Source organism: Phodopus roborovskii, unplaced genomic scaffold, assembly GCF_943737965.1.
Source record: "Phodopus roborovskii unplaced genomic scaffold, PHOROB, whole genome shotgun sequence".
Classification (NCBI taxonomy): Eukaryota; Metazoa; Chordata; class Mammalia; order Rodentia; family Cricetidae; genus Phodopus; species Phodopus roborovskii.
In genome coordinates this window covers 27,379-47,458 of record NW_026126265.1, presented here as the reverse complement: position 1 = coordinate 47,458, position 20,080 = coordinate 27,379, and the positions used below count along the sequence as shown (strand labels likewise).

General features: G+C 39.3%; 1 protein-coding gene across 2 annotated transcripts in view; it reads right to left on the bottom strand.

The window, feature by feature from the left end:
• The window catches only part of Acot9 (acyl-CoA thioesterase 9), a 40,939-nt gene that overhangs the window by 1,011 nt on the left and 19,848 nt on the right, over positions 1–20,080 (bottom strand). For both annotated transcript variants that reach the window (XM_051179684.1, XM_051179685.1), the window contains 8 exons: positions 18,705–18,788; positions 18,283–18,386; positions 8,101–8,177; positions 3,480–3,547; positions 1,193–1,304; positions 950–1,040; positions 706–791; positions 70–157 (listed from right to left, as the gene is read on the bottom strand). In XM_051179684.1, coding sequence (XP_051035641.1) covers positions 70–157; positions 706–791; positions 950–1,040; positions 1,193–1,304; positions 3,480–3,547; positions 8,101–8,177; positions 18,283–18,386; positions 18,705–18,788 — 710 coding nt within the window. The remainder of the gene's footprint in view (positions 1–69; positions 158–705; positions 792–949; positions 1,041–1,192; positions 1,305–3,479; positions 3,548–8,100; positions 8,178–18,282; positions 18,387–18,704; positions 18,789–20,080) is intronic.

Genomic DNA, 20,080 nt, shown 5'->3' with positions numbered 1-20,080 from the left:
AAAAACTTCTTATATAAACCCAAATGACAAAAAAAAAAAAAAATGTTGCCCCTTTCATGACACACCTACCTGTGAAGAAAGAAAGAGCAAAGAGCCAACTTCAACAGGTTTCTGAAACATGATATCATCTACCGTTACAACAAATGGCCGGGAACCACTATTGGAAAAAGCCAAAAATTAGAGTGAATTGCACAATTCAGGTCTAAAATGTTTCCCTTAACAATTAATTCAATGATGCAAAATAACAATGGTCAAAAACAATAAATGTAAAGAAAAGGGAAAATTAAAAATGCATCCATTATGAGGGTGATATTCATTAAAGCAAAACTCTGGGACTGGATATGCTTTAAATACACTATATTCATGTATGGCATAGCCTAGGAATATATAATAAAAGTTTTTAAGTAAAAAGACACATTTTCTGAGGCATATGACTTTGCTTTTAGAAACTTAGCCCATTAATTAAAGACCTGAAAGAATACAGCAATACAAAAAAGGGAAAAGAAACAGTGATTTGGGACCTATATGGTCAGTGTCATCTCAAATTACACACACACACACACACACACACACACACACACACGAGGATGAACACATACAGTTCTTATAAAAAGCATAATCCTATAGTGTAGTTCAGAGTGGTTTAAAATGTTTCAGTGGAATATAATAAATTGCTTCTCAGAAGTTAATTTAAGTTGCTCTCACCCAAAGCTACAAGCAGTAGCCCATGCAAGTTCATATGCCTTCCTCATGAGAAAACCACCAAATATCCGATTGAAAATATTCCGCTCCTATAAAAACAAATTAGTATTAATAACACTTTGTGTTATATAGAGAACAAATAAATTAACAATACCACAGGAAAGGGCCATTTAAAGATGTGTCAAATTTTATACAATTATGAATGCAATCTAGCACATTCAGAAGACTGCTCACAAAGTTCTAGTACCTGAGGATGACAAATATCCAAGCTCTTGAGCTTTGTATCCTCCATCCACACTGAGTTAGGAGGCAAAACTCGACTGTGAAAACTTATAGTCCTGTGCAAGGGGAGATGAATTAAACCCAGTTACTGTCATATTTTCACTGTTGAGAGGAAACAGGATAAAAACACTCCCGGTCAAGTGTGGCTCTGGAGAAGACCTTGGACTTGAATACTTTCTCAATCTGCAGTCTCCCCATCTTGACTTACTTTGGATCCAGTGTGCTAAGAAACATCTCATGTATGGTATTCCTCTCTTCAGGACTTGGAGCCATTTTCAGTAATGAAGCAGAGCTAAAGGCAATCCTTCGTCCCTTGTTCACTGGAATACGCAAAAACGAGGAAGTATGATCAGGAGAGTCACCCCACAGCATCTAGGGTGACTTGCAGCACACAGTATGTCTAAGTTTCAAAATCCCACCAGAATAATATATATACTTTTTTCCCCAAGGGAAGGCAGTAGAGACTGCATAAAATTTCCAGAGATGGATTAGTTCAGTGGTGAAACACTTTCCTCACATGTACAAGGCCCTGGCTTCCAACCCCAAACCACAAAAGAAACTTTTTTTTTTATTCAGTGAGTATTTGCTTTTATTTTTTTAAAGACATTTTTGTTTTTAGAGATAGGGTTTCTTTGTGCAACAGTTTTAGCTATCCTGCAACTCACTCTGCAGACAAGGCTGGCTTCAAACTCAGAGAGCTCCACCTGCCTCTGCATCCTGACTTCTGGAATTAAAAGAAAGTGCTACTGCTGCCCAGCTAAAGACTTTTCTATAATGATGTAATTTATTTTTATTTTATGTGCATTGGTGTTTTGTCTGCATATATGTCTGTATGAGGGTGCTAGATCCTCCTGAATTAGAATTACAGACAGTTGTGAGTTGACATGTGGGTGCTGGGAATTGAACCTGAGTATTCTGGAAGAACAGCCAGTTCTCTTAATCAATGAGCCATCTCTCCAGCCTGAGTAATTTCTTTCAGATGGAAATTTTATCAGTTTACTAGGAGTATACTGGTTATCATACTGATCTAGAGCCCTGACGTAACTAGCATGTAAGCCACTAAGATATACTTCCCATTTTACAAAACAATAGCTATCCATATTCCAGTAAATGGCCCTGTCCCCATTCACATACTGGCAGCACTAAGTGAACTTAGATTTAAAAAAAGAGTACATGAAGTTGGAAGGGAAAAAATGGGCAGTGGGTAGGGAAGAAAGGAAAAGAAGGGTGGGGATTGTGGTTAGATTTGATCAAAATACACTATATGTATGTATGAAATTCTCAAGCAGCCTATAATTCACAATGCCAGAGAAACTAGGATACAAGGAGGAACCTAAGAGATTCATACAAGGTCCCTCACAGAAGGAGAAAGGAACAAGATCTACTGAGCATATTGGGAGTGGGGGGGGCAGTGAGTGGAGAGGGAGCTAGGAGAAAGAGAAGGGGAGGAGAGGAAAGCACATGGGACTAGGAAGATTGAGTCAGGGGAGGAATAGACAAGAGAAAAAAAGAGAGAGAGATACCATAGAAACGGAAGCCATTGTAAGTTTGAAGAGAAAATTGACTCTAGAGAAATTTCGAGAGACCAAAAAAAAAAAAAGGATTACACCAAGTAACAATCTGAGCAACAGAGGAAAGGCTACCTTAAATGCCCTTCCCTGATAATGAGATTGATGACTAACTTATCTACCATCATAGAGCCTTCATCTAGTACCTGATGGAAACAGAAGGAGATGTCCACAGCTAAAAACTGAGCTGAACTCCTGGAATCCAGTTGCATAGAGGGAGGAGTGATAAGAAAATTGGGACAAGACCAGGCTACAGAAATGCACAGAGACAGCTGACCTAAACAAGGGGGAGCTCATGGACCCCCAACTGATAGCTAGGAAACCAGCATTGAACCGACTCAGACACCCTGAACGTGGGTCTCAATTAGAAGGGCTGGGCAGTCTATGGGACCTCTGACAGTGGAACCAGGATGTATCCTTGGTGCACAAAAGGACTTTGGGAGCACACTCCCCATGGAGGGATACTCCCTTAACCTAGAGGCAGGAGGGAGGGCCTAGACCCTACTCCAAATGACTTGACAGATTTTGATGATCCCTCCTGGAGGGCTTCACACTCCCTGTGAAGTGGGGGGGGGAGGGTCAGGGGGGTATGGGAGGGAGGAAGGGAAGCAGGAAAGGAGAGGAGGGAGGGAGGAAGGGGGAACTGGGATTGATATGTAAAATAAAGAAATAAAAACAAAAAAGAAACGACAACAAAAAAAGAAAAGTGTAAAGTAAAATTGCTTCATTTAATACTCTTATCAATAAAACTATACAAACCATGAACTCCATGAGAAAAAATATTGTAATTTTTTTTACTATCAAAAACTTCCTGATATGTGTAAGACATCTGACTGTTATTAGGGAGCCATATAATCTTCTATATTCCCTTCTACAGTAAAATTAGTAGGCTTTAAATTTTTATTTTCTATAAATAAGTTAACATACATTCTCCTTGTCTAAAGAGCTCCTCTTCTTCTGCATTTTCAGGGATGAGTGGATTTACAAATGCAGGCCTAAAGAAAAGAAAATTTAAGCTTAATATGTGTGCTTGATAACTCACCTCTGTAATCCCAAGATTAGGGATGTAGAGATAGGAAGGTGTCAAGTTTAAGGCCAACCTAATTTTTTTAAAAGTGTATTCTATTTATGCTATCATCTAATAAGAAATTAAAATGAACAACTGCCTACCATTTTAAAATTCTTCACTAGGGCTATATTTCAATGATAGAGTGCTGTCCTGGCATATGTAAAGCCCTAAGGGCCAGCATTGCCAACATGAAAAGGTCGTATTTTGTCACTTGTTTCAGGTAATGCTTACTGACAGTCTCATACATTGACACTGAAACAATTAAGTAAGCCTTCAACTTCTAGACCTATGTACTAGAAAGTTCACATTATAAAAAGGATACCGAAGTCAACAGTGACACATGCCTATAATCCTAGCACATGGGAAATAGAGGAAGGAGGATGAGGAGTCTAAGGTCATCATCATAATGAGTTTGAGGCCAGGCTGAGAAAAAGAAAAGGGACAAAGAAAACAGGATACAGATACTTACCACAAAGTTAAACCTGATTCTACTCATTACAATACAAATATTGGTTTGGAACAGTCTGTAAGACAACTTACTCGGACTCTACAAACATCTCAATGTCTTCAGGATAGAAGGGTACTTCTGCTAAACAAATATGATAACGAAGTGAAATGCAGGCCCTTTTAGTGCAGCAGTTCTCAACCTGTGGGTCTCTACCCCACAGGGGTCCCATATAAGATATCCTGCATATCAGATATTTACATTATGATTCATAAGAGCAGCAACACCACAGTTATAAAGTAGCAATGAAATAATGTTGTTTGGGGGTTACCACAACATGAATTACTGGGTTAAAAGGTCACAGCATTAGGATGGATGAAAACCTCTGCTTTAGTAGATCCTGAATCTTAGCTGGGACTTCACAAGGATATTATAGGTACCTCTGATAAAATCCAAATGTGGACCATGTATTAGATAATATAAGTGCTTCACTATTAAATAAGTTGGAATTATTGTGATATAAAGTCATTGAAGTCATGAGAATTACTTCATTCTTAAGAGACATATATTAAACTACTGAGAACTGAAGTCAACAAAAATGCACATTTAAATGATCCACGTGCGTAATTTCAGAGGGTAAGAGAGGAATAAATGTGGTACCATGTTGACTGGGGAATTTAGGTAAAAGTTTTATGAGGATTCACTGCATCATTCAGCATTCTTCAAAACAAAGAATAAAGCAAATAACAACTATAATTAATCAACAAAAATGATAAATAAAATAAAAAATAAAAATTCTTCAAAACAAAAAATGAATTCCTCATAATTAAAAAAAAATAAGAAAAAAAGAGTTTTTTCACTGTAGTTAAAGAATCCAACATATACATCATTTGTGAATATTAGATTTCAGACAAGAACATAAACATATATGACATGATATTAGAAATTACATTATCTGGGAAAATGTAGAGGAAGGAAGGAGAAGAAAAAAGATGGTAGGGGTCAATATGATCAAAGTCTATAATACACATTTACAAAAACTTCTTTCTGAAATTCACCATTCCATAGAGTGAATGCATTCTGTGCTAGTTACTGTTGTCAGTTCGACAGAATCTGGTCTCACATGGAAGACAGGTCCCTACATGGGTATGTGAGGAATTGTCTAAATTATGTTAGCATCTAGGCATGCCCATGGAAGAAGATTACACTAATGGAAATGGTAAGGCCAGACAACTATAGGTGGCATTGTTCACTGTCTGGATCTCAGAGTATAGAAAGTAGAAAATGTGAGCTGGACACTAGCATTCATTCACTGTTATATCTTTCCTGATTGTGGATGCAATTTGACCAGTTACTATAATCTTCTGCTGCCTTAATTCCCTACTATGATGGACTGTATTCTTGATCTGTGAGTCACAAGAAACTCTCTGTCCCCTAAATTCTTTTGTCAGGGTACTTTACCATGGCAACAAGAAAAGTAACTAAGATATTATGCAACACGTACACACACACACACACACACACACACACACACACACACAAACACACACACACTAACTATATAGCACTACATAGGACCAGCAATGTCAATTAGCCCATAAAGGAACTTGCTGACAAGAGTGATGCCCTGACCTTTAGTCCCCAGACATACATAGGGGAAGAAGAACTGACTGTCTTCTCACCTCCATATATGTGCCATGTCATGTGCATGTACATATCAATAAATAAAATTTAAAAATGCATTAAAGCAGTGATTCTCAACTCTCCTACTGTTGTTACCCTTTAATATAGTTCCCATGTTGTGGTGACTCACAACCATAAAATTACTTTGTTGCTATTTCATAACTGTAAATTTGCTACTATCATGAACCATAAATACCTGATATGCAACCCCCAAAGGGGTCACAACCCTCAAGTTGAGAACACTGATTTTAAAAAAACAAAAGAACTGAAATGGGAAACTTGGGAAGTTGAAATGCATCTGCTCAGAGAGAAACTTCAAGCAATACCCTCAGTGTTTGCAAATGAGACTCTGGCCAGGCTGGGAACAGAAGGTCAGCTGGAGCTAACAGCAGCAGACAGGTATTATTCTTTGTTCAGATCACAGTTATTAAGGCACTTTTTTTTTCTTTAGAAGAGGTCTCAATTACCCTAAGTTGGACAAAAACTAAGAATCTACCTGTCTCAACCTTTCAAGTATTAAAATTACAAAAAACCATGTGCCACTACACCTACCTTAAGGGAGTTTTCAATCTTGGTATTCCAAACAAGCTTTCTATATAACAGGGAAAAAAATCTCATCACTGACTCCTATATTGTGTTTCTAATTCATATGTGACTGGGTCACCACATTGTCCTGAGCAAATAGCAGTAGAGCAACAATTCCCATACCCAACTGAACAGCCCTCAGTTTGCAAGCCTTGGGCAAGTAACTGTGGCTGGAAACCAAGTACTCAATTTGAGAGTAAAAACCATAAGGCCTGTATAGTTAAATTTCATACAGAAATGTCCATCTAAACTCCTGAGGTTTTTTGTTTGTTTAACACATATGCTAGCTCTATACACCGAGGCATAGAAACAAGTGACAAAATATTGCCAATATAGTGCCAGTGCTTATATTTTGGAGCCAGATATAAATTCTCACTAAAGGAGCCCCAGGATTCTATAGACAAATGGCTGACTCAACCGGGGCTTCAGAAGGAAGGGTATTAAGATAAGGGAAAGTGTACTGGGAGAGATGACTGGAACTGTGGGAAATTTGTGGGGAGGAGAAGCTATGTAGAAACCTAGTGGAAACTCCCTGGAATCTATGAGGGTGACCCTACTAAAGTCCCCTAGTATTAGGGAATACAGATCCCAAACCATCTATCTTCTATAACCAAGCAAGGCTACTAGCAGTGGGACTGGAACATGAAACTAGCCACAAAATCTTTGATCTATAATTTGTTCTACCTGCAATATGTGCTGGGGTAAAGGTGGTACAGAATTTTGGGAGTGGGCCACCATTTGAGGCCCACTCCATGAGAGGCAGCTCATGCCTGACATTGTGTGGGTACCCAGGAACCAAAGGCTGAATAGCCCATGATCTAGAATAGAACTAAATACAACTAGCCAAAATGAGGCTAATGAAATGATTCCTAATGATATTCTGCTTTACTCATAGATCAGTGCCTAGCTCAACTGTCATCAGAGAGTCTTCATCCAGCAACTGATGGGAGCAGATGAAGAATGCAGAAACCCACAGTGTAACATTAGGTAGAGCTTGGAGAATCCTGCAGAAGAGGGCAAGGAAAGATTGCAAGAGCCAGAGGGATCAAGACACCATGACAACACAGCTCACAGAATCAACTAAAGCAGGACTCATAGCAGCTCACAAAGACCAAAGTGATAAACATGGACTCTGTATAAGTCTGAGCTAGGTCCTCTACAAATATGATTTTGTCTCATAGCTTGGCATTCTTGTGTGACTCTTAAAAATTGGAGTTGGGGGCATCTGATTCTTTTGCACTTGGAACCCTTTTGACAACTCCAGCTGTGATTTGGGGGTTTGTGCCCAGTTTTGTTGCATCCTATTAGGCCATATTTGATGGATATCCCTACGATGCCTGTTCTTCATTGGAAGGGAAACAAAGGAGTGGGAAGTCTTGGGGAGAGGAGAGGTGGGGGAAGGGTCTTGGAGGAGTGAAGGGAGTCAAAACTGAAGTCAGGATGAAACATATGAGAGAATAAAAGGGGGAAAAGATGGGTCGAAACCATCTTGTCATACCAGAGGGCAGGAAGGTATAAAGGACTAATGGGGCAGATAATTGTTCCTTTTAGCTCTACAGAGAGAAGCAATAGCCAAAGATCAATGGAGACTCGTTATCACTCAAAAAGCAGAGAACAAGTGACTGCTGAGTGTTTATCACTAAATGGCATGTCTATCAGCAACTGCAGGCACAGGGTACTATGAAAGAAATTTGTTAGGTTTCTCTGCAGTCTTATGTAGTTTTGAAAATCTTCAAATTCGGGAATTATGGAAAAGCATCAATTACCCTTTATTTTCAGAATCCCGAGCCACCATTACAAAGGTTGCATCCAAAACAGGCCAAAATGCATCATCATTGTGCAACTAAAGAACAAAGAAAAGAAAAATAAGGTTATAAGGAATGCATTCACCAGAAAGACTGACCACAATATTCTGACAGTATGAATTATTATGATTATCTTAGGTTACTATACCATTTGAGTGAATATGGCTAAAAATGTCAAACCCCTAAGAATTAAAGTTGTTCTAGGTTGAGGTGTTATCCAAATGTTATACCAATGTCAAAATTAGAACCCACTACTATCTCTTTAAGACTGAAAAAAAAATGGCCAGGTGTGGTAGCACATGCATGTCACCCTAGCAACTGGGGAAGCGGAGTCAGAACACAGCCTGTGAGTCTGGGGCTAGCTGGTAGGTTTCAGGCTACCTTGAGTTATGATTATAGTCTTGTGTGACTGTGGCACCCCCTCTCTATATAGATACAAATATGTAGATGTAGATATAAATATAGATATGACTGAAAAAAATCTTTCCATGGTTTTCAACAGCAAAAGATTTGAGAGAAAATCCAAACAGAAACAAACAAACAATAACAACAATAAAAACAATGCTAAGAGAATAGCTAGTATTTTGACTCATGCCTTTCAAGGTCAACCAAGGCCCAAAGGAAAATAGAAGCCCTCTAAAAGGGCCTTGCAACTCCAGTCATGATCAGAGAGGCCACAGGGAATCCAGGGGTTAGGCTGGAACCAGTGCATATCCTGCAGAATGAAGTGACAGTGGACAGGGAAAATTTAACTAACCGGTGGAAGATCTGGTAATATTAAACTGGACTAAACAGACACAAAGTTTCTGAGTACAGTGCCAGTTTTCAGATCTATTTAAATGGATGTCATTAAAGATACTATTCCAGGAAAAAAAGCAAACACATTCCAGTAGTCTCTAGTCAAACTTGTGGTGTTTAATTGTCAATAAAAAGTCCAGATTCTCTGTTCTACTAGCTCTTCAACTCTTATTCTGCTATCATTATTTTCATAAATATCCAAGTAATGGCTACTTCTGTGAATGATATATGCTCCAGGCCATCCTGTCTTGATCCTAAAAGTTCCTGTATTTTTTTTTTTTTGCCTATTTATTTAATTCTTTTCAAATAAATTTAATTCTTTATTTAAGATCCTGGCCTCAGTTTCTCCTCCCTCTTCTGCTCCCAGTACCCCTACCCCCACCTTTGTTTCTACCCCCAATCCACTCCTCCTCCATTTCTGTTTAGGAAAGGCATGGTCTCCCATAGTATCAACAAAACATGGCATATCAAGTTGCAGCAAGACTAAGCACCTCTCCATGTACTAAGGCTGGACAAGGCAACCCAGAATATGCAGTAGGGTCCCAAAAAGACAGTAAAAGAGTCAGAGACTCCCGCTGTTAGGACTCCCACAAGAGTACCAAGCTACACAACTGTAACATATATGCACAGTGCCTATCTCAAACGGCAGAGAAACTTATGTTCAACATCGTAAAACTTTCTTATTGGCACGCTCTGCTTTTCCTAGTTTAATGATTTCCTGTATACATCTTCAGAACGTCTATAGGACACACCCAAAACATCCAGTTCAAGTACAGAACTTAGGCTCATAAATTTAAAAATGAAATTTAGCTTGCTACAATTATATTTTACAAAAACTATAGATAAATGGTCTGAGGTTTTATTCAGATATTCATGTAATTACATCAGAACCTAAAGGGAAAAGGGAGTTAAGAAAACTTTTTGTGTTCAAGGAAACTAAAAGTATTCTATAAAGGCTACTAGGATCCCTTAGAGGCTGCTACACTAGTAGGAGAATCCATTAATGCTGAACAAAAATTAAAAAGGTCATTGTGTGACATGAAAATTGAAAGCCAGGCAGTGGTGCACAGATTTAACCCCAGTACTTGGGAGGCAGAGGTAAGACGATGTCTGTGAGTTCGAGGCCAGCCTGCTCTACAGAGCAAGTTCCAGGACAGCCAGGGCTACACAGAGAAATCCTGTCTTGAAAAACCAAAAGGGGGGGGGACTAAGTGTGGGAAGGAACAAAAGATGTCAGTAATGCAGAAGAAGGGGAAAGTGGGAGGACAACAAAAACAAATTCTGATTGAAAATGGGGCTGGCATGATAGCTCAGCAGGAAGGCCTCTCTGTAAACACAGAAATCACTCAAGCAAAAATGCCTTCCCTCTGAAGGGAAGGGTCTTCAGTTCAGTAACCGCTCCCCTTTCAGGACTAAATCTTCCGTTTTCCAGGTTTCCCCTCCAACAACTAGAGAAAACCATTTAGACAGCTCAGATAATTCTTAGATAAAAATTCCTATTTTTTGAGACCTACATATGTATAGTCTAGGTATATAAAGGTTCATTAAAGGGGGTGAATGAGTCTTGGCACGTGGACAATGATGCTTTTGATCAATTTCTTTTGTTTTGTATTATGAGACATGGTCTCATGTAGTCCAGCCTGACTTTTTGAACTTCCTATGTAGGCAACGGCGATCTTGAACTCATGATCCTTATGCCTTAGCTTTCCAAGTGCTAAGATCACAGGCAGGCATTAACACCCTCAGCTGTTTAATGAATTAATTAAAAAATTAGAGACAGCCCTGAAGGCAACATCTGTATCACCCTATCCAAGGGTCAGGGAATATCATGGAAGACAGAATGAAGAAAAAAAAATTAAGTATCAGAAGATGGAAAGATTGTGGAATTCTGTCCTCCAGATATGATGTGGCTGTTGTGCCCATGAACTCAAAGAAGAGCTGGTGACTACACAAGACCTACACAGGACTGTCCAAATCAATATTCCACCAGGAACGGGGTCTCATGAAGTCTCACCTCTCCATAAAGTGCTATTGGCTGTTAATGATTGTTGTGCAACGGGTAATCCCATGTCTCCATGGCATAGCCACTGGCTAAGTTGCCCATTTTCTAGTGAATAACCTTCCACCCATGCTTCTGCATGTAATCTAATTAAACCCAGTGGGTCATCAAAACTCCATTGAAAGGAGGATGACCTGGAGAGAAAGAGAGGGAAACAAGAGAGGATAATGGGGGTGAATATGTTCAAAGTATGTGATTGCATATGAAACTGTGAAATAATAAACACAATTTTATGACCACATACTTATTTAAAAAGTTCTAGCCAGAAGGTGGTGGCACAAACCTTTAATCCCAGAACTGGGGAGGTAGAGGCAGGTAGATCTCTGTAATGAGGGTGTATATGTTTAAAGTATGTGATTGCATATGAAACTTGAAATAATAAATGCAATTTTTATGACCACATACTCATTTAAAAAGTTCTAGCCAGGTCATGGTGGTACACAGCTTTAATCCCAGCACTGGGGAGGCAGAGGCAGGTAGATCTGTGAGTTCAAGGCCACCATGGTCTACAGAGGGAGTTTCAGGACAGGCTCCAAAGCTACACAGAGAAACCCTGCCTCGGAAAAAAACAAAAAAGAAAGGAAGGAAGGAAGAAAAGAAGGAAGGAATAAAAAGGAAAGAAAAAGAAATAAAAGAACAGTTCTATAAGCTCCTAAAAGATAGTCGTCTATGCAACAAACTTCAGCTGATTTAAGATGTACTCCACCAGCTGCCAAACTCCAAAGAATTACTGACAGGGTTCACCTGTGACTGTTTAAGGTAAGATACAGGGACCCTACTGAAACAGTTAAGCCACCAGTCACGGAGTTGTATTTCTCTTCAAAATGAACCATAGGGGACAAGTTCAGATGATATGAGGACCTGGGATTCATAGTTCCTACTTTTGGAATTATTATTATTTACTTGTGCTCACCATTACCTATGTTCCATCAGGTAAATCCTTTTACTAACTGCCTTCAAAATTCTTAAAGACATTATATTCTTTTATCTAAATTTAATGTATGTTGAGGTGAGCTGATGCAACTGGCTCTCTATTTGCTGACTCAACTGCCTTGTGTTGAACTCTGGTTTCATTAGTTTTCCTAAACTTTCCTTCTGGTCTCTAGTGACTTGTTTTGTTTTGTTTTTGTCTAGGAAAGAAGAAACACTACAGGGAAGGGTCCTCTATCATTAGATCACCTTATGCAAAGGAGAAGTCATTTTCCAGTTCTCCAGTAACAAAAATAAATCTGATTTTTTTCCAGGTATTTTGTCATAGTAACAAGAAAAGTGACTGAAGGGGGGGGAGGGGGCATTTGTTGCTCTTGCAGCCATATGGTGGCTCAAAATCATCATAGGTCACTTAAATTTCAGGAGATTCAACAGGTATGCACATGGTGCACATATATGCTCGAGGACAAAACATTCATGCAAATAAAGTAAAACAAAAATCTAAAAAAAAAAAAAATGAAAGAAAATAGAAACAGAAGTAACCAGTGCAGAAAACTGGTATCAAGAAGAAAGATGGTTGTGACAAACTGGGCTATGCTGTTCTTGGGCATTTAGAAATGGTTTACAGAAAGACCTGACAATATTTACAGTTTCAGTCTTGTTTATTGAACCATTCTGGTAACAGTTCAGCAGACCAGAATGTTATTGGAATTGTTGGTAGTAAAACTAAGCTTATGGAGTTTCAGATGAGAATAAGGCTTCTATCAGGACCTGAACTACAGGCCATTCCTATTACATTCTGGCAAAGAATCCGTGTGTGTGTGTATGTGTGTGTGTGTGTGTGTGTGTGTGTATTCCTATTACATTCTGGCAAAGAATCCGTGTGTGTGTGTGTGTGTGTGTGTGTGTGTGTATTCCTATTACATTCTGGCAAAGAATCTGTGTGTGTGTGTGTGTGTGTGTCCTGTAATTTGAACGAGTCTCAATTTAAAATTAATGAGATAAAGACAAGTGTAATGGCATACACCTTTAATTCCAACACCCAGGAGGCAGAGGCAGGTGAAGCTCTGTGAGTTCGGGTCAGCCTCGTCTACCCAGAGAATTACAGAACAACTTGGGAGAGACAGAAAAGCAAAAGCAAAACAATAAAAATTAATGAGCTCCAGCCCTATATAGGACATCTGTATCATCATCCAACCAAGGAACAAAGTAGAAAAAAGGCCAAAAGAATTTAAGAGCCAGAGGGTAGGGAGGAATGCTGTGAAACACTAGACATGTCACACTGTTGCATTTGTAAATTCACAGCAGCTGGGCTTACCTGCACAAGATTGGCTGTCAACATTACCAATCAACGATTGGGAGGAGCTACTGGCATTTAATAGCCCTGGTCATGGAAGGAATCATCATTTTCAGGGGTATAGCCACTAGTATGTTGCCTATGCTTCAGTAAATAACCCCTATCTATGCTCATGCAAGCAATTTGATAAAACATTGGATCGTAAAGGAATGGGACTTGTTGAAAAGGGGTTCAAGAAGAGCACAAAAATGGGTGAAAATGATTAAAATACATTATATGAAGATACAATGTATACAACAATGCCACCATAGCTCTGGCACTAGACATGGAGTTGCAGAGTTTAATAGTTGTTCTACTAGGTTCCAGTCTTGTTACTTTCTTATTCCTCTCTTGAAATTTGAAATGGGAAAGCTTAGCATGTACTATTTATAAAAGAAGTATTGCTTTTTGATTTTACATAAGTTCACAGCTTCAAAATTTTTAAATGGTATTTAATCTTGTGTGTCCCTGTCTGTACCAAAGGCGTCAGATCCTCCTAGAGCTCAGTCTCGCTCTTGCTCTCTCTCTCTCCCTCTCCCTCTGTTTCTCTCTTTCTGTGTGTCTGTCTGTCTGTCTGTCTGTGTGTCTGTGGGTAGGGGTGGGTGTATGTGTGTATAATTGAGTACTGATGCCCATAGAGACCAGAGGCATCCATCTTCCATCCTGAGATATCAAGAATGGGTTCAGGAAATCAAACTCCATTCCTCTGTAGTAGTAACCACCCTTTATTGCTGAGTCATCTCTCCAACCCATCAAGTTCCTGAGGTGCAACTTCCAAACAGAGTTGAAGCTGTTAAGAGGACATTAAAGTTAGACTAAATGCATTTTGCTTTATGAGTAAACCTATGAGCCTTAGAGGATCACAGGAGAAATGATACGGTTTGAATGTGGAATGTCTCTGACAGACTCATGCTTGCTCCTTTAATTAGGACTCGTCTTTTAACAGTTGATCTCCAGCTGGTGGCACTATTTTGGGTCATTGTGGAACCATTGGGATGTGGACTCTAGGTGGCAGAATTATTTCACTAGAGTGGATTCTAAAGGTTATCCTCATTTCTGCTTCTGGACTGTGCTCCCAGACTTGTCTGCTGCCATAGTATGAGAAGTCCCAATCACATTCTCAGCTTTAAGAAAGGAACTCTCTCTGTGTGTCTTGCTCACTGTCTTACACCCAGGACAAAAGAGATGCTACATAATTATGGTGGCCAAATTGATTTCATGAACATATTGGGAAGTAGGTTGGCTGACTCAAACGCAGGTACTGCTGTTGATACATATATTATCTAGTGAAATAGAAAAAATGTTTGTATACCGTTTTGTAGGGCAGAGAGTAACAGGTACCAGGAAGGACAAACACAGTATTTCTTCAAGAAGGAACAAGTGTTTCAAGCTGGAAGAGTCAAAGAAGGGGTCAAACAAGATGTGACCCTAAAGCACAGTGGGAATGCACAGAAAAAGAGCACAAGGCATTTCAGGTAATGAAAAAGGCATTAACAGATGCTTGCTTGCTAAATATTTATATTGTGATTTAGTGCAATTAACACTTGCTAGTGTCACACAATAGGAATGCAAAGATATGTGGTTTCCTACTCACAGACTACTCAAGGATCACCAGTGAGCACTGAGAAGATATACAGGCTGTGATGTGGCTCAGTGGTACAGCACTTGCCTATTATACATAAGGCCCTGGAATCAAAACTCAGCATTGAAAGAACAAAAAAGAAAAGAAAAGATACATAAATGGTAAATTAAAGGGAATAAAGTTGGAAAAGTAGATTGCATCTAGTTTATAGAGCACCTTGGGCACTACCTAATCAAAGAAATATGCATCCTAACCCAATGGTCACTGAAGGTTTTTAGAAATTAGAATGACATGATCTAAGATTAGCTTTGGAAATTTTACCTGCTAAACATGGGCAAACCAAGAGAGAAAGGACAGGCTAGAGGTACATATGACTTGACTTTTCATTCTCTTTCTTTCTCTCCCTCTCCCTTCCTCTCTCTCAATTCTGTATCTTTTTCTAACTTATTTATAGCTGTGATTCCCTGGAATGCAGGCCCTAGGCCAGGAATCTACTGTGCACAGCAATAAGTATGGTAGAAATTAACCAGTAAGTTTTGATAAGTGTCTATAAATCATAAAAACATCCACAGCAACTTTATAAGTGTTTTGTTTTAGTATTCTTAAAAGAAAAAAAAACAGCATTACTGTCAATTACATAAATATGGGAATACAATTCAATCACTTTGATACAGTATTTAAGGTTTAAAAACTTTACTTATAGTTAATGCAGACACCTAACTGTCAAAAGTGCTGAGAATTAAGAGGCTGTTGAGGATGCAGCCCTATATATCCTCCCCCACCACAAAGCTTGAGGACCATCACATGAAAGGAGGCAGAAAACCTGTTAGGACTCAGAAGTTGGGGAAAAGTGATGCACAATGCTGTTTCCTATTCAGTATCTAGCCACTGCACTCACAAACCCACAGCAGCCATGGTTACCTGCACAAGACCAGAAAGACTGGTCCCTCAAACATTCCATCAGGGATAGAGAAGGGGCTTGGGAGGACTCCCCGCTCCTTGAGCAGCCATTGGCAGTTAATGACTACCAGTGGGGATGGAGTCATTTTCCTCAGTGGGGTAGCCACTGTTCCAGTAAATAGCCCCCCACCCATGCTCAAGCCAGCAACCTTAATTAAATTCAGTGGGTCACAAAAGATGACATAAAAGAATGAAGTGACCTAGCTGAAAAGAAGGGAAGAGGTGGTTCAGTGGGACTCAAAGGTAGTTAGAAAAGGGTAATAGGGGTACATATGTTTAAAATGCCTTTTATGCATGTTCAAACTTACCAAAGAATAAAATTTCAAAATCCTAAAAGCAAATTTACCTATTTTGCCAAACTACTATTCATAGCAAACCAGGCAATTCTCAAGTCTTAGAGTTGGTTTCTTACCAAGAGGTAAAATGCTTTAGAATTCTATAGTAGAACAAAATGCATCTGAATAAGTCCATTGACTACCACAGCATAATTAAATAAATCACTCTGAAGTTTTCCACAGTGAAATACTGAGAAAACTCTAAATTATTTGGTGTCTGCATTGATTATCCCCCGAGTTGTGCTCATGAGAGGAGCTGTTTTAACTGCCACCCAAATACTATTAATGGAGGCTGGATAAAGTATCTCAGTTATAAAGCAGTTGCCTAGTATGTGCAAGAACATGAGTTTGATCCCCAGTACCACAAAAAGAGAAGAGATGAAGTGTCTTTCTTCTCAAAAAAGTATGAGGCAGGCCTAACCTCCAGACATATAGGTGGGAATTATTTGAAAAAAGGGACAACAGATAAAATGAAAGCCAGGTATAGTAACTCACACATGTAATTCCAGCATTTGCTAGGCTAAGGCAGGAGGACTGCTGTGAGTTCCAGGACAACCTGTGTTACAAAGTGTGGCTCTTTTTTTAAAAAACAAAAAACAAAATGAAGCCAGACATTGTGGCATATGCCTCAAATCCCAGCCTTTGAGAGGTAGAGGCAGAAGGATCAGGAGTTGAAGTTAACACACACTACAGAGATGAACTTATAACAGAAAAACAAAACCCCCAAACAAAATAAGAGCTTCCAACTGCTTCTGTAAGTTTCCCTCACCAGTTGTGCTGATGGCAAAGCCACCACAATCTAGTCCTCCATTGGATAGTCATACATTCTTGAGGACCAGTTTAAGGCCAGCCCGGGTCACATGAAACCTTATCTCAAAAAAAAAGCACAAAAATTAGTTCATATTGGAGCACAGTGGTCCTTCAATCCAATATGATTAGCATATTAGTAAGATAAAAGACAGAAACACAGACACATGAAAACCATGGAATGTGTAATGGCCAGGTTTGGTCATCAACTCAACACAAGCTAGAGTCATCAGAGAGGAAGGAGTGTCAGCTGAGGAAATGTCTCCATGAGATCCAGCTATAAGGCATTTTCTTAACTAGTGATCAATGGGGTAGGGCCCAGCCCATGGTGGGTGGGGCCATCCCTGGGCACCCGATCCTGGGTTCTATAAGAAAACAGGCTGAGGGAGTATCCCTCCATGGGAAATGGGCTCCCAAAGTCCATTCATGTACTAGGGTTCCACCGCCAGAGGCCCCACAGACTCAGCCTAGATACATGGGGGAGGGCCTAGGCCCTGCCCCAAACGATGTGACAGACTTTGATGATTTCCCATGGAAGGTCTCACCCTCCCTGGGGAGTAGATTCGGGTGAGATGGGGGGGTCAATGGGGGACATGGAAGGATGGGAGGAAGAGGGAACTGGGATTAATATGTAAAAAAGACAGTTTCATATATAAATTAATATGTATGTATGTATATATGTATGTAAAATCAGGCTGAGCAAGTCAGTAAACAGTTCCCCTCCATGGCGTCTACATCAGCTCCTGCCTCCAGGTTCCTTCCCTGTTTGAGTTGCTATCCTGACCCCCATCAGTGATGAACAGAAATAGAGAAGTATAAGCCAAATAAATTCATTCCTCGCCAACCTGCTTTTTGGTCATGGTGTTTCATCACAGCAATAGAAACTCTAACCAGGACACAATGACAAAAGCAGAAAAGCCTCCAGAAACCAAGAAGAGTTAAGCAAAGATAATTTCCTGCAGGATATATGAACCTGCTTTGGGAATCAGAGACTCCAATTTCAAACCATAAATTGCTGAGATTTTAAAGTCACCAGTGTGTGGTACAGCAATCACAGAAAATACAGTAATCAATCCAATTCACATCTAGTACCACTCAGACTTTTATGAAATACTCCTGGGCAAAATCAAATACAAGCAACTTAATGTACACCTGTGTATGATTACAAAGTAATATATATATATTAAATGTAAGTAGCTGATAATGTGTCCATCTTTGTATAGGAAGATGCTACCCCTCCTTGAACTGTTGTTTTGAAGCTACACCTGTCCATGAATATAGACAGCTTTAGGTCAAGTGAGACTAGCTGATTATATTTGAAATAAGGGATACATACCTGGAACATTTTCATCTTCACTTCCATGGATGTCTTTCCAACCCAGCTAACATGGCCAGTGAACTTAATGTCCTGTTCAGGGCTTAAGCTCTGTTTACACATATCTGCAAAATAGAAAGCCAAGAGACATCCAAACCATATCAGTAAAATCTGTACTGTAAGTGAACAATATCATTTGAAAAGCTGACAAGTTGTACTCTATTTTTCTTCAAAACTAAAATAATTTTGATATACAAAATAACCTAAAAATTTGAGAGCATGCAAAGACTATACAAACTACAACTTAAACTCTTCCACCTAATTATATAAGCATCATGTTAAACATCTAGATAGTTTCATATGTATATTAAAATCCCCTGTAATGCAAACAATTTTCCCCAATCCCAATAATTCTAGTATGCATAGAAGCTGATCTTGCTTACCAATCTTGTCCACTAGGGCTGTCACTATTGATAAAGGAGACATCGTAACAGAATGATTTTTGTTGTGCATGTAGCAAACAAGAACTGTAGGAAACCACAAGAGTACAAAATTACAGAAAAGCAGAATTATTTCTTCCATTTACAATTGTCTCCCTGATATTCACAAAAGGTCTTATTTTCAATAAAATCCCCTAATACTCAAGTAATGATCTTATTCTAGAACCAAGGACTTTTTTCTTTTGATTTACTGAGACAGGTCTCATTCTGTTGCTCAAGCTGACCTGGAACTCAATATATATCCCAGGCTGATCTCAAACATGTGGTGATTCTTCTACCTCATTCTCTTAAGTACTAGAAGTGCAGATGTGAGCCTCCACACATGACAAAGACATTTCCCCTCTTTTTATATGTGCAAACTTGCATGCATGTATTTGTACTGCATTCGTGCAGGAACCTATAGAGTTCTGACCTAGTTAGGGTTACTATTGCTATGATAAAAAAGTAACTTAGAGAGGAAAGGTTTTATTTGGCTAATGCTTCCATATAACTATTCATTAGTAAAGGAAATTAGGACAATAACTCAAATAGGACAGAAACCTGGAAGCAGGAGCTGATGTAGAGGCCACAGAGGAGTGCTACTTAATGGCTTACTCTTTTTGGTTTGCTCGGAGTGCTTTTCTATAGAGTTTAGGGCCACCAGCACAGGAATGACACCACACATAATAGAATGGGCCCTCCTATACCAATCACTAATTACAGCTAAGCCTTATGGAAGCATTTTCTCAAATTTTCTCAAATGACAATTGTGTCAGGGTGACATAAAAAACTGGCCAGCACAAGGTTCAAAGAGGACACTGGATTTCCTGGAACTAGGGTCACATACAGAGTGAGATGCCATGTAGCTGTTGAAAATTAAACCTGGCTTCTCCCCAAGAGCAGCCAGTGTTCTTCACTACTGAGCCATCTCTGCAGCCCCTGTCTCAAGTCTCTTGGGTGCTACTACTATAGCTGGCATCAAAGACTTTATAAATGGAATCAATCTGGAGATCCTTTAATCTGACTGTTCCTCGGTTTTCTATTTAGTAAGGAAACTAAATTCCAAAGCCTAGACCTACCAAGGACCTTGTTACCACCCCAAGGAAACAGTGCTAAATGAGAGTTATGACCTAGCACATACTGACAGTATCAAGCAAATATCCTTAGAAGAGTGGAACTAAGCACAAGGCCTCAGCTACCTATTTTCCTCCTGATTCTTCCACAGGCACGAAGCTATTGTTTTACTTAGCTATCCCAACCACATTCTTGACTCCTGCACTGTCCTTAAGTCCTGTGTATACTTTCTATATCTTAATACACATTACATGTTTGTCAATATG